Source organism: Suncus etruscus, chromosome X, assembly GCF_024139225.1.
Source record: "Suncus etruscus isolate mSunEtr1 chromosome X, mSunEtr1.pri.cur, whole genome shotgun sequence".
NCBI lineage: Eukaryota > Metazoa > Chordata > Mammalia > Eulipotyphla > Soricidae > Suncus > Suncus etruscus.
Genome location: NC_064868.1, coordinates 112,562,238 through 112,578,197, shown reverse-complemented (window position 1 = coordinate 112,578,197; position 15,960 = coordinate 112,562,238). Strand labels below are relative to the sequence as shown.

Sequence of the window (15,960 nt, the reverse complement as noted above, 5' to 3'; positions counted from 1 at the left end):
GCTGCCGGTATGACCCAAAAATAAATAAATAAACAAACAAACAAACAAAACCAATAATAATATTAAATATGATAATAACTACATCGAGTGCCAGACTGAAAAACAAAATGTTCATTTGATTCCACTTTCTTTAAAGTACTTGAGAGAGAGAGAGGGAGAGAGAGAGAGAAAGAGAGAGAGAGAGAGAGAGAGAGTCTGTCTTTGCATGCACACATTTGGGTAGTACTGACAACTATTCTCTTTTAGAAAGGGCATCTATTATATCTATTATAGAAGTCCTTTTCTCGATATCATTTGTTTTCTAGTGTTTTATGGAGGAAACTTTCTCTTCTGAACTGATGAAGATATTAATGATACTGATGTGTGTGTTGGAGCAGGTGTCGATACATTTGACTGATTTGAGTTGAACTTAGTAATGCAACCAGTAAGATGCCAGTAAGAGAGAAAATTATGTGAATAAAGGCAGTTTTTCTTTGCCATCCTGGGAATTTATTCTACCCCTCAGCAGCACACTGTTCCCAGAGATTTGGCCTTTAAATTACTCTCTTTTCTTGGCAGCTATCCTAACCTTGTTAAGTGGTATTATCTGTGATTTCTGATTACAGCTTTTATGCTCCTTGGCTGTGCTGCTGTTTGAAATGTTTGTTTTTCTCCTTCATTTTTATTTAGAAGTTCCCAAATGCACATTGGTTCACAGCCAGATTTCATAAGCCCTGTGAATTTTTTCAAAGACTAGACTTCTAGTAGCATATAATCTTTCATATTTTCTAAGGTCTTGGAATAGCTCAGATAAGGTCTGAATACTCCAAAGCACGATTTTTCAATCTAACTAATATTAACATCTAGAGATTTGTAGGGCCTGACCTGTGCATAGTAGGGTATACAGCATTATCCCTGACTTGTAGCCTCTATGTACATTACCGAATGGAGCATTCCCTCTCCATTTAGGAATGACAATGAAAAATAACTCTGGGCATTACCAAATGTCCTATGGAAAACCAAGTTACCCAACATGCGAATCTCTGCCATTGTTGAGGCCATGGCAATACAGTACAGAAACTGAGCAGTACTAGTATTGGATTGACTAAGGTAGAGATAGGTCTATGGGGCATAAGTAGAATGTTAAATTACTGACACAAGGAGCCTGAATTTTTTCAAATGTGGACAATGGAAGCTCATAATAATAGCAGGCACACGAAACATCTTCTTTCCTCCATATTCCTCAAATATTGTGTTTATGCATGCTAGCTTTATTAATATTTACTATATCATAAATTTAAAAGAAGCTTTTAAAGAATGCATAATTTAACATTTTAAACTCAATATATGTTAGATAAATAGCACAATTTTATGAAAAATAACTTAATTAGAAATGAAAAATAGTGATGAATGGAATTATCTTGCTGCTGTAAATCTTTAATATCTGGCTTAATATAAGAAAAAAGAAATCTGGGGCCGGGCGGTGGCGCTGGAGGTAAGGTGCCTGCCTTGCCTGCGCTAGCCTAGGACGGACCGCGGTTCGATCCCCCGGCGTCCCATATGGTCCCCCAAGAAGCCAGGAGCAACTTCTGAGCGCATAGCCAGGAGTAACCCCTGAGCCTCACAGGGTGTGGCCCAAAAAAAAACCAAAAAAAAAAAAAAAAAAAGAAAAAAGAAATCTTATTTCTGCTTCTGTGTTAAACCTGCTATGGTCATATGTTATATGACATCCAGGAAACTTTAATATATTATTCAGATGGGTAAGGAAGACAAGGAATATCTTTCTACAATTGTAAATTTTTGTAATAAAATTTACCTTGGAAAGCCTGATAAAAAGGCTGCAGGTATCCTCCAGGAGTCATTGGGCCACATTATAAGAAACCACTGCTCAAAACTAACATATCACATTTTTGTTGACCTAAGTCAATTTACAGATTAAATAATTTCAAAACCAGATTTTATAAAATGAGATCTCCATTGTATGAATTCTTTTAGTCAGACTACTCCATTATTGCAATCTATGAAAAGCAGCTGTTGAATTAAATTGAATGAAGTAATTTGAAGTCTATAATACCTTGAAGGAGGAAGATCCTGGTAAGGGCCTACTCAGGGCAGAATGGGAACAATGGGTCATTTGCAGTAAGAAAATAACAAGCCCAGAAAGCTGGAAGAAAATGTATTGTTTTATGGAAACAAGCCCTGTATACCACTGGAAAGACTCAGCCATGCATTTTAGCTAACTGTCATGATTCTGAGCATGGTAGTCAGCATCACACTTAGGGCATTACATGTTGGGAACAATAATGGTGATAAAGAAACAAAATGTATAGTTGGAAAGAGGGAGAGAAAGTGGTTCATAAACTGGGGAATAGAGGACAAAACACTAACTTCAGCACCAAAGATGGTCTATCTGTCTTTTAATATTCTTAATTTTCACTACCAATACTATCTTAAAGGCTTTCTAAATTTTTAGTTCTTTTTGTGGCTTTGCATTCTAGGAAATACTTGCCGGCATCTTAGAAGCCTAAGGTCTGAGAATTGATTGAAGGAATTTGTTTAAAATATGAAAGGAACTCAGTTTCCTGGTGAGAAATAAAATGCAGATATTCTAGCTCCCAAGCTCTGCATTCACCATGAAACTGTCATCACTTTCCTGAGTTTAAAGTTTAGAGCTCTTCAAATATCAAATATTCTGAAACTGAAAATTATTTTCAAGTTCTGATACCTTTCTCATTTCTCAAGAGTAAAGGAAGAAAGGAAATGGGCTTTTGTAACTTGATCTGATAGAGGCCCAATTCATCAATCTCTATGACTCTAAGAAATCTTGTGAATTTTTGGCTATGTTGCTGAGTCTGACTTCTTTAATAATAAGCTAAGCAATTATATAACAAAGGCATAACTACATATACATGGTGTCATTCCTCCCATGAAACTTGGTCACATTCAACACATCATGCATTATCACTAGCAATATTATTCATGTGAATGTAGCACAATAATTCCTCATGATACAATATGCCATCCTCAATGTGCAATGTATTTTTAGTCAAAGTTATTAGAGTCACTTCACTTATAAGCCATTATGTCTGGGGGAAATGCCATCACTTGCAGTGTCAGGGACTTTGTAGTCGTAAATACCCATTTACCACTGAAGAAATTGCTAAAAGAAAAGTCTTTATCTAAAGCCCAGTAGTGTCACCCAATTTTGCCCAGTAGCTCTGCCTTGTACTTTAAGAGGCAGAAATCTATTTGTGATCTGACCTCCTGGGAAAGTATTAGCCTCTCAGTTGAAAGAGTCTTAGCTTACTATAAGAGTCTACCAAAATTGTCTCTCAATGGTGCTACCTACTGTAGCAGAGCCTGTCAGCCATGTTGTCATACCGTATTAATAATGCAGTTTTAAACAATTGCTTCATCCTCTAGTGATCTGAATTGACCACATATACACGAACTTATCAGAGGGTTAGCCACTCAGTAACTCAAAAATAATCCCTATACCATTTCAATCTCATAGCTGACAAAACTAAGAGGTCCATGTTATACCTTTCTTACGAAGACCAGTACCTGCAGAAGACTATAGAATGCATGAAAAAGACATGTAATAATAGTACGATTCTTTCTGAAATCATGATCAGCTGGGCATCAGATTTGTGTAATTAAAGGATAGTTAATCAGATGGTATATTATTCATATAGATTAGTTTCTGTTCTGTTGGGATTCTTCCTTTTGTCTTGTTCACCATATGGCAATACCTATTTTTTGCCCTGTCCCCTTCCCCACTCCTTCACAAAACTTGCTTTCTGTCTGGAAGTACAAGACACCCAGTTAGATCAAACCTAACACACTTCTGTCATGAAGCTGCAAGCTGCCGCCGACGATTGTCACTTGAGGGGTGACCCTCCTCACCACATACCACCAAATCTGAAGAGTGCCTGTTTTTCTATCCTCATTATTTAACAGTGTGTGCCGATTACTCAAAGCGATATGGGCAGGCCCTGGTAAACATAGTGTTGCTGTAGTGTTAACTTTTTATAAGGTAATGCTCAGGTTGCCTGCAGTGTCTAAAATTACTCTGTGGCCAGGGCCCCCTGCTTTATCGCTTTCTATAGTTTTAAAGTAGTTTGAAGCTTGAATAACATAAAATAACATAATATAATGTTATTTATGTTATTTCCCACGTGAAGAACGCCTGTAAACCTTGCAGTATTGAAACTCAGTGAACAAGGCATCTTAGACAAGCTGAAAAACAAATGGTGGTACGATAAGGGGGAATGTGGAGCCAAGGACTCCGGGAGTAAGGTCAGTCGCTGAAGGTCTTTTTGTACTGATTAGCAATCACATTTTGAACCACTGTTTATTTTCTCCCCTGAAACGGCTTTCCTTCCCAAAACACACTCCCTGACACAGTGGGACCCCTTTATAACACCAGCATGAAAGGAATAAGGCCAATAACAGCCTCAAGTAACATCAACCAGTGATCCGTAGAGATATTGTTCTGATTATGGAAGTCAATTGGGCCCACCTCACTTCCAAAGCTGTAAACAGAATGAGCTGTGTTATAAGGGGGTTTTACTGTATTTCACATTTTGAAAGTTCAAAGAGACAAAACAATAACAATATAAAGATCCAGTTGTGACAGTACTTTTTAAATTACTTCCAGTGCCAGAGACTTTGTAGTTGTAAATACCTTTGGTTATTAATATATTATGTTTATCTCATCTGAAATCAAATAATGAATAGCAAAGACTGGTCTCTGTTAGCAGAATGATTATCCCATTCCCAGCTACCTACTGAGTTCACCATCTATTTAATCTCAAATCTTATTAAGTCTGTCACACTTCTTTCTTCCAAAGGTGTCATTTGAATCTCTGTACGTAATAATTTTAAAATTTAGTCGCATGCTCCTTAAGGGTATATACATTGTCAGGACAACATCACATTGATAAGCATGAAACACTCTTCCCCGCCTCCTTCCTGCCCCCTTTTGCTCCCCTAAGAAAGTTCTTTTTAGTTTCAATTTTTGCCTTTCCTTTTTCTGAACTAATATTGTGGTATCAGTTAATTCATCTCATGAAATGCCACTCATTTCCCCCGTGCAGTGAACCATTTTGCTACTGGTTTTCTACATCTCACAACAGAGAATTCTATGACCCTTAATACATGAGAATTAAAACCACCTTTGTTGCTAGAGCTAATGTAGGTTATATCAAAGGTCACTTCCTCCCACCAAATGTCACATAAATATAAAAATTTAGTAGCACAGGGAGGACTTTCATAAATTGGTCCATTTCCTAATGGACTGTGGAACACCCTTGCAAATAGACTCACTATCATCCTTAAGGTGATGATGCATATTTTTCTTAAGAAACAGTCATTCTTACTACTTGTCTGACTAATTGTTCCTTAGTCTGGAATATTGACTATTTGCAAGGTTGCTGTAATATGAGGCATGCCCAAAAAAACCCCTTAAGGGCCTTGCAACTCAATACCAATTGACCTTTTATTAAGATAAGCAGCTATAGGATTGGCTCCTCTACTATAGAATAAGGACCTGGCCATATCATCTTCATATTTAATTCTTTAAATGATACCACGATTAGCTGAGCTCCAGAGCCTTGAGTGTCAGTAATGGCCATCATTTGCTCACTGTGTTATTTGGATAAGATATTCAATTCAGTGATTTGACCATTTGGATGTTCCTTTTAATTGCACTCAGCAGCAAAATGGTTACATTCCCTCTAAAAAGACTACAAAATGCTATTTTATTTTCTTTTTTTCAAAGAAAGGCTCCTGGCCCTTGGTGTGTCCTACCTAAAGGTAGGGCTCAAAGCACCACTCTTTTTCTTTTCATTGTTCAGCAGTTCAGTTTTTTGCTTTTTCATACAGATAGATAGCTTAGTTAGGTTTGCACACATTGACCTGAAAGTCACTGACCAGCTTCCTCAATTTTTCCCCATTTTAAATCAAAAGCAGAGAAGTGTAGTAGTTTTTTCTAGTTGTTTCCCACACTTTCTGGAATAAAAGCTAAAAAGAAACTGAATTTTTCCCCATCATCAGTAAAGCTTTCTTCTCATTTGTATGGAGCCAATTCAGAACCTAATTGGTCCTCCAGACAAGTTTTCTTAAACCTGAAAGCTGGAACCACGTAAATTCTTTGTGTGGTGCCTTTGCTCCAGCAGCACAAAGACTTGGTGCCCTGGGAATGAGAACTTAGCAACCAGTCCCCCCAAAGAAGCGATTTCTCACTGAAGGAAAGGGGCGAGTCAATTCTTTTTAAACCAACCTTTGTGAAGTAATCCCCCAGATTTAAAAAAAAAAAGGCAGGAACCTCTAATATTCTCACCTGGTATCTTAAGGAGTAGTTGTTGACAAGTTTTTCACAAGGAGAACAAAAAGGAAAAGGAGTGTTGCGGGGCAGAGAGGGGGAAAGAGTGCTTCAAATGCCCAAATAGAAGAGCTTTACATTTATAGAGATATGTCATAGCTCAACTCTGGCAAATACTATTTAGAAAGACAGAGGAGTCAATTGTGCTTGCGTTGACACTTTTGCTCCTATAGCTGAGTGTTGTTTTATTGACCTGTAGACAACATGTTGAGCTACTAAAGGACTTACAGACTCCAAATAAAAGACAGTTTAGGTGAGGATCACAATTGTCAACAGAAGCACAATCTCCCTTCTTGCTGGCCATTGTGCAGTATCAGTCAGTTGCCAAAGTAAAGTCAACACTTACATCAATGTTTAGTGATTTTATAACTTAGAACTATCCTATATTGTTATGATATGTTGTACTATCCCCTTGTCTTGTTTTCCACCAAGAACTAATGGTGTTGTTCATTTCTCTTAGGACAAGACCAGCGCTCTGAGCCTGAGCAATGTGGCAGGCGTTTTCTATATACTTGTCGGAGGTCTGGGGCTAGCCATGATGGTGGCTTTGATAGAATTCTGTTACAAATCACGGGCAGAGTCCAAACGCATGAAACTAACAAAGAACACCCAAAACTTTAAGCCTGCTCCTGCCACCAACACTCAAAATTATGCTACTTACAGAGAAGGCTACAACGTGTATGGAACAGAGAGTGTTAAGATCTAGGGGTACGATGAAGGTCTAGTCGACTAATCAGCCTTACGTGTCTCTATGTTAATCTCTTTGTTTTATCTGCTTGTATTAGTGATGTCTATTCTTTTTCACCATTTGAGTCTTTGAAAGCAATGGCTGTAATTTCTTATCAGGCAGTAGTGTTCTTCTAATAGCTTAGCTCTAATTTAATTGCGCTCTCTGATCCAAAAGAAAAAGGAATTCTCTAGAGCAGCACTGTTTGATAGAAATATTTGTGAGCCACTTATGTGAACGACATGTGTAATTTCAAGTGCTAATTGTGACATTTTTGAAGGAACACAAATGAAATTAATTTAATTGCATATCTTGTTTGATCTTCAATGTATCATTTCACTGAATTTTCTATACAAAAACAAATGCAATACTTTATATTCCTTCCTTCAACGGTCTCAGGAATATGTGGCATTTATTTTACTAATGGTAGATCTTCTCTTCAATTACCTACCTATCAATTGTTCAATATCTACCCATGTCTAGAAGCTACTACCTTAGACAGTGAAATGCTAGTGGGGGCAGCTTCTCTAGAAAGGATATTAAAATGAAAAGCGGGAACTGAAGCAATGTTTCAGAGGGTAGAATGCTTGCTTTCCACTAGCCTACACAGTTTCAATCCCCTGCACCCCACATGCTCCCCCTCCTCGAGGCCCACCACGAATGATTCTTGAGCACAGAGCCAGGAGTACGCCCTGAGTACTGCTGGGTGTGGTTTTCCCCACCCCTCAAAGATGAGGCACTGCCACCTTGAGAAAAGCAGATCTTCCAGATGGTCCTCTTAATTGAAAGCCTGAGATAATTTCTTTAATCTTTGAGTTCATTTATTGTTCTTTTCTCAGAAGTGATGTTCAGGTAAGTGTTGTCTCAAAGGACAATCTAGGTTCCCTGGCGCAAGCTGCCCCCAAATTCATACTTAGTTGAATCTTGCTGATTAAACCTTGATTCAGGCAGTTACAGCCTAAAAATCCTACACATTGCCCAGACATGTAACAAAGCAAGCTTGACTTAGGTTTATACCTCCATTCTAGAAGTATTTAGAAGACAGTATGGTCTCATTACAGTGCACCTGTCAACAATAAAACACTTACCTAAAGTGAAAGTAAACAATTAGCAACCTCATAGTCTTTGTTTTAGATGCATAATTTTGACCTCATGATCAATCTCAGAGCATTTTAATTTCTACAAATGTATTTACATTTTGACCTACTCAGAGTTCACATTGTAGATGTAAATTCAGTCCATTTATAAATATAAAACACCCAAATCAATCCCATAATTTCATTGCACTTTCACATATTATCTTGTTTGATGGAGTTGTTCATTTTTTTCCTGCTGCATACTGCAGCTTTTGCCACAATATATTCATTTTTCTGAATTAACTCATTATCAAAGTGTTTGTTTCGTTGTGTTGTTGAATATATAATGCATGGATTTATCTGTAATTAGCATTGTTTGCATGGAAATATTTAATGTTCCAGTGTACTTAAATTATTTTACTCTTGAATACTTTATATAAACCCAGTAAAGTTCAGGGCAAATTACTTGCTTTTTTATAGACTAGCTAATGCATGGATAATTTCAGTATAGATTAATTCTCCCAAGTTCTCGGGTACCGGCATCCAAAGAAATACCTTAACTCTATCAGTTTTCCAAGCTCTCTTTATTTTCTCATTTGAGGTAATGATTAAGAAAGTACTTTCCTTAGCCAGGAGTAACCCCTGAGCAGCAAACGGGTGTGGCACGAAAAACCTAAAAAAAAAAAAAAGAAAGAAAGAAAGAAAAGAAAGTACTTTCCCTCTCAGAAACAACCATCAACTAACTCATTCAAGGCAACACAACTAGGTAGTTTTGTAGCTAGAATTCAGACCTTCTTTCTATATATTTATTCTTAGCCTACCCCTAATATTTAATCATATGTTGCTTAACCTGTTGATTCCCAAGAACATTGAAACCCCAATTATAGCCTATCAAATAGAGAGCACATCCTGAACATGTCCAACTTCCTTAAGAAAAAAGTATTTAGGGACTTCATCAAGCCTCCATATTCACCAGTTATGAACTCAACATGAGATTATATATTTAGCTATGCTTACTTTTCCCAAAAGAAATCTTTCAGAAATAGGCATCAAGGCTCAGGGTCATGTACTTCTTACCTTTATAAAATTATTTTATTAATTGAAACTAATCATTCTATGTGAGGATCTAGGTCCCTACTCTGCAGCTAGCATGGTCTCTTATTAAAACACCATAGAAGTGCTTTTTAAATGTGAATGAGCATATGAATTACTTTGAAAGCTTGTAGAAGTGAATAGTCTGACTTGGCAAATCTAAAATTGGGCTTTAGAGTCTATATTTCTCATAAGTTCTCAGGCCTAAGAAGTGGTAAGATTCAGTAATTTTAGAGCATGTAGCTTAAACAAAGAAAAGAAGGAGAGAGGTGAGGACAAGTAGGAAAATGACAGGAAAAATAGAGGTAAGGAAGAAGAGAGAAAAGAGAAAAGAAAGAAAAGAGAGGAGGAAGGCAAAAATGAAGTAAAGAAGAAAGGAAGGGAAGGGAAAAAAGAAGGAAGGAAGGAAAGAAGGAAGGAATGATGGAGGGAGGAAGGGAGGAAGGGAGGGAGGGAGGGAAGGAGGAAGGGAGGGAAGGAAGAAGGGAGGGAGGAAGGGAAGGAGGGAGGGAGGAAGGGAAGGAGGGAGGGAGGAAGGGAGGGAGAAAGAAAGGAAGGGAGGGAGGAAGGAAGGAAAGGAGGAAGGGAGGGAGGGAGGAAGGGAGGGAGGGAGGAGGGAAGGAAGGAAGGAAGGAAGGAAGGAAGGAAGGAAGGAACGAAAGAGAAAGAAAGAAGAAAGAAAGAAAGAAAGAAAGAAAGAAAGAAAGAAAGAAAGAAAGAAAGAAAGAAGAAAGAAAGAAAGAAAGAAAGAAAGAAGAAAGAAAGAAAGCAAGCAAAAGAAAGAAAGAAAGCAAGCAAAAGAAAGAAAGAAAGAAAGAGAAAGAAAGAAAGAAGAAAGAAAGAAAGAAAGAAAGAAAGAAAGAAAGAAAGAAAGAAAGAAAGAAAGAAAGAAAGAAAGAAAGAAAGAAAGAAAGAAAGAAAGAAAGAAAGAAAGAAAGAAAGAAAGAAAGGGGAAATATAGGGCTAATTGGTGTATATATAAGATATAGACTAAGGATAGTTTCAATAAAAACTGACACAACTTCAGTAGTTCTCTGAATCACGTTTAGTCCACTTATGAAGCAAAACCACATTTTAGTAGACACCTTATGCCAATATGATTCCGACCCAGTTGACCTCATTAAGAATTCCTGAGATAGAAAGAAAACCCCATGCAAATAAATATGTTCCTCAAACCAGTCTCCAAACTAAACCAAAATGACTTTGACGGTGCCGAAAAGCCCTGAAGGTGTCAGTCAAGAAGCACAAAGCAATTGAGAGGGATGTGATGGGAAAGAGGTATCCACTCACTGCTGTTGTCTGGCAACCTATGAGCAAAGTAATATGGAGATTTATCCAAAATAATAAGAATAGAACTCCATATGATCTGTTGATTGTACTTCTTAACAGTTATCCCCAAGCACAAAAACATTCCATTGACAGAGTACATGCACACCTATGTTCACTACAGTGCTAAGTACAATATCCAAGATATGAAAGCAGCCCAATTCCCAACTATGGATGAAAGAATTGCCATGTGTGGTATATATACTATCCCTGGGAGTTACTGGTAGCAGTAACTTTTCCAAAAAGAATGACTCAAAGGAAATTCACTTGCACAAATCTGATCACATGAAGTCTGATTAATAAAATAAAATACTTAAAAGAGGGAGGGGCATCACATTTCCTATGATCAGAATAGAGACATGATTATTTGACTCAAGGGAATATACATATGACATGTCCAGCATCCTAGAAAGTAAATGGATACTTGACTCCCTTAAGCTATGACATATATTTGACTGATATTGTCCTTCATACATGCCTTGGCATGTGACCAGTCAGCAAGAGTTCCATATTCACCATAATGTACAATTTGCTCTATTGTTTAAAACATTATTTCCAGTATTCTTTATGACATTTAAAAATACTTAGTGCTTCTGTGGTTTCTTCAAAAACTGTTGTGAAATACTTATAATTTGAAGATTTCAAATAACCTGAAGTTAAGGAAAACAATTCCATTTGTTCCTCTAAGGCAGGTTTATTTAACTTTCTTAAGAAATATGTTTTGTTCATGCAGTCCATTTTCAAAGTGATCTGTTTCTTTCTACAAATTCTATGAATAGAAATTCTCACTGGAGTTTTCCTACTTAAAGAGCCCATCTTGTGTTAATTAGAAAATACACGTTAGAAACTGAAATGGTTATGTTCTTTGTCTCCAGAGAGATTTTACCTCTATGCTAATGTTTCAACTTCATCTATCTCCACTTAAAAGCATGAAACAAAGGCATTGAGTGATTAGATGGCTTGAGGCCAGGGATACAGTACTGCAGATAAGGTGCTTGCCTTGCACACACTTGACCCTTGCTCAATCCCCGGCACCATATATGGTCCCATGTCAAGCATGCCAGTAGTGATCCCTGAGTACTGAGCTAGAAAAAGCCAGAAGCCAAAATCCGAGAAAATATGCTTTTTCCAAATATGGCAAGGTAGCAACATTCTAAATAAAAGGAGAGGTGATTTGGATCTTTTTATTCATAACAACATCATTTCTCCAAGATACTGAGTTAAATGAGACACAGGATTCATTTCAGTTAAGAGATTTCCCTACTTTCATGTTAGTCTTATTGTGTCAGTTTTGGAGCTTTTGGCCATCAATCAAATGCATCTTTGGCATTCTTCTTACAGATACTTTTAATCTAGGGCCAGTAGTAGATAATGATCATATCATTCCTTGGGCATAAAATTCAGTGTTAGCTCAGAAGGGAAAAATATTCTATTTTTGTAGATGGAAAGGACAGAGAGGAGACATGAGGACTTGAAGAGATAGAACAATATCCTTAAGGGCTAATGAATCGCCCTTCACTAGTTTAATCCTCCAATAGGCGGGCGGCAGCAGCAGCATCTCAATTGGTTCAAAATATCAAGGCAAAAATGCTTTGACTGCAAAACCCTTTCCTAGGATCATTGCCCTAGCTTTTCCCTGGAATGTAGTCTCTTTAAAATCCATGCACTGTTCACTGACTTTAATAACTAAGGTTGTAGGTATTAAGATAACAAGCAATGAGAAGCACATTTTCTTCTCACTCAAAATGGATTTTAATTTGTTAAGTTACAGAATATTGGTTTCCTTCTACCCTTAAGTAGATAGTTCCACGTCGCAGGTTCTACAGTCAAAATACACAGTTCAGTGTATTTGTCCCAAACATCTAAATTTCTATCTATTAAGACTATACTAACTAATTGGTGTTGGAGTTAGAATTCGTGCAGTAACTTTGCATTGCTTAGTACAATGCTCAGCAGTGAATGTGCCTAATTTTCTTTTGAAAACATTTACATGAGGTGGAAGAATTTTAACAAACCCATTGCCTAAAATGAGTTAAACAGTGAGGCTCCCCCAGAGATGCCAATTTAAGAAAACTGTCATGGTTCTTGTCCAAGATAAACTGAACCATAACAAATTTCTCAATTCCCACTAGAAAGCCCATTAAAATGTAAATCCCCCACCCTTGCCATTACAGATCCCATTCCACTGGAGGCTTGGACAAGAGGAATCACTGAAAACGTGGCTGCTTCAAGGATCCTGAGCCAGATTTCACTCTCCTTGGTGTCCGGCATGACACGAATATTGCTGATGGTGCAATGACCTTTCAATAGGAAAAACTGATTTTTTTTCCTTCAGTGCCTTATGGAACACTCTGAGACGTGCGACAATGCAAACCATCATTGAAACCTTTTTGCTTTGCTTGAAAAAAAAGTAAACTAAACTAAAAATAAAACCAACAAAAAATGGACATGTGAGATTCCAGTATGCAAAGAAAAAAATCTTATTAAAAAGTCAAATCAACAAAAGCCATTCTTTGATACCACTGCACAGTATAAAAATACTATGTTCTTTAATACACACATACAAACTTAAAATTCCAATTCAGTAAATAGGCCCATGTTAGCTAAAATTTAAAATGATTACTTCCTCCTGATTTAAAAAAAATCTGACTCCCTGTGATTTGGAAGACTGGCATTTCTTTTAGGATCTACTTAACAGATGTTTTTGGTATCTGATTTCCTGTTGGTGGTGATGTTCCGTGAACCCTATTTCCTCTCAACATTGCTGAAACGTGTATATCTTTAGAATGTAAATGCAAGACTTGAGAAAATTCAAACACTTCGGAAGAGAGACTAAATGGTGACTTCTCTGTGTCCTCAAGATGGTCTTGTGAAAAAATTGCTTTGGTAAATTCCCATTTGGTGAAGGGATTAACAGAGCTTTTGAAATTGTCTTCTGAACGTAGCAAGGGAAGAGCACTATCAGGCATACATACCTCTTGGTGCTTTCCTATAATAAATCCCAAGCTTTCCAAGCCTGGAATTTCATTGACAGATCTGTTGTTCTTGCTCCAGTGTGCATTATAAGTCAATCTAGTTCATGTATTTCTCATTGAGGTGAGGAGAAAGCTGCCTACACTCACAATGTGTTTAGAATATCTTTCTCAGAAACAACACTGTGTTTAGCTCTGCTTTATCTGCTAAGTATGCCTTTCAAGTGTACACCATGGAGACAGGACTGGGTTTCAAGGCGGGCCAGTGAGTTCAGACCACACAAATCTCAACCTGACTTTACTCTTGCTAGGTCTGTCTTACAAGCTGTTGCCTGTTACTGCCTGTGGCTCTCCATCAGACTGCATGTACCCTTTCCTAGTTTGCCAAGACTAAAATGCATTCCCAAGCCTACAGCTAAACTGAGGGCCTCAACATCACCCCAGGTCCTTGCTTGGAGCAGTCTCTCTCCTGACTCCCTCAGAAGATCACTCCACTGTTCCATGGGCTATCAAGTAACTAATTGCGCACCTGCCATTGACATCATCAGAAGAGTCCGAGGAAATAGTCTCCGCTCACTAATTACCTCCTATATAATGGTGTATGCTTTCTGTAGTTCAGTAGTATGCTCTCATCAGTGATGTGGATTGAGAAATTTCCAGACTGTAAAAACTTGGAGCTTGAATTCATTTCCCAAATGTGACCCTTACTTAGACGCCTCGTTGACTCAATGCATATTTGCTCTTGACTTCGAAAAGAAAGGAAGAAGTCCTGTTCCAAGGAAAACTTTTCAGAAAAGTGTAATATAGACTTTCATTCCAAAAATGATGTCATAAGCAAATAACTCATTTGTCAAATTTCAAATGGTATTGAGCAACAAAACAAAAAGAAAGCTGTTGTGTTTTTGTTTGTTTTGTTTTCATGAAACTGTGATTTTTCCACTTCTGAATGCTATAATGTCCCAATGTGGGAAGCTAATGCTGTGTGAATATGAAGTTGTGTAAAAACAAACCAACAACCTACACACAAATGTTTTCATAGGCACTGTATAAAGAAAAATGTATGTTTATTGACTCAAATCAGTTTTTCAGAGAGGAAATTTCACTGAGAATGAAGAAGCAGGTGAATTGGTTTGTTATTTTTTTTAAAACTTGCATGTTTAAAAAAAACATTGATTGCTTCAAATTTCTGCTACTAACTTCAAGCTATGGGAGTTTGGCGGTAGTAACTTGAGGATTTTTCTCAATTCTTTTCTTTCTGTTGTTAAAGCTGTACTTCTGTGAACAGAATAATTGCCAAGCAAACTAATGGCCGTAAAAGTGTAAATTGCATGTGTGGGGAAAAAATTACCAAGCCTCATTGCTATGAGGAATTGTACAAAGTTTTAATACATTTTGTAAATAAAATTGTAAAGAAATAATTCTGCTTATGTAATTTATTCTCAATTTACTTAGACTCAGATACCCTCTATTCACTATTTACCACCAGAGTTTTGCCAATAATATCACAATACCTTCACTGGTTATTTTAATAAAGAATTAGGTATCTCCAACTCTAACTGTAATCACAGTCAAGCTCAGACCTCTAAACTTAAATGAAACTTTACCCCCAACATCTTAGAATTGGTTTGGCAAGACTGCCAATTGTTCAGCAATATCTAAAAACAAGAAGCATAGTTCCATGTGTGACTAAAGAAAAGTTTCATTATAAGGCCTTCTATTATCATCCCTTGTCACGTCCACCTCTTTGAACCCTCTCTTCAGAGGCCTGTCTTAACCATTGGTCCCAATCTTTGCATATCAGTGAAGTGCCCAAACTCAGAACTAATTTATTTCTAAATTTCTTTCATTATAAAGTAATATCCTAGTACTCATAGCTAATTGCATAAATTTTGTGCTACTACCTTAACTACTGATAATTTAGTATTCCATTGGAGCATCTTTATTCTACCAAGGGTCACTAATCTAAAACAAGGGAGGAAATAATGAGTTTAGAACTATACTGATTTTATGTTCTTCCTGAAAGAAAAACAGAAAAAGGCTAACAATATGGTCTGTTTGGTAGTTTCTGAACATGGAATACAGTTTTATCAAATAAATAAAATAAGTTTAAATATAGATCATTTCTATATTATGAGTGTCACAGAAAAAAAGAATAATTGGACGAAAAAGTGGATAATTTACAACTGAGTCCTAAAAGAAGACAAGTACAGTTAAGAAGATGCCAGAGATATAAAGGAAGAAAGCTATCTAGAATTACAGAGTTAGAGAACAAGGCCTTGAAGAGAAAGAGAAATGGGAGTGGAAAATCCAAACTCTCCACAAGATTTTGATGTAGAATAACATAAACACACTTTGTAACTTATAGTGAGTAAAATATTTTTAAAATGCTATAACTGGCCAAGA

At 37.0% G+C, this 15,960-nt stretch overlaps 1 protein-coding gene across 4 annotated transcripts in view; it reads left to right on the top strand.

The window, feature by feature from the left end:
* Positions 1-14,975, top strand: part of GRIA3 (glutamate ionotropic receptor AMPA type subunit 3) — a 378,184-nt gene extending 363,209 nt beyond the window's left edge. For 3 of the 4 annotated variants that reach the window (XM_049767079.1, XM_049767080.1, XM_049767076.1), the window contains 3 exons: positions 4,164-4,278; positions 6,825-7,072; positions 12,760-14,975. In XM_049767079.1, the coding sequence (XP_049623036.1) occupies positions 4,164-4,278; positions 6,825-7,070 (361 nt within the window). In that variant the 3' untranslated portion in view covers positions 7,071-7,072; positions 12,760-14,975. The remainder of the gene's footprint in view (positions 1-4,163; positions 4,279-6,824; positions 7,073-12,759) is intronic. The other variant, XM_049767078.1, reaches the window with a different exon arrangement.
* Positions 14,976-15,960: the final 985 nt, after the last annotated feature.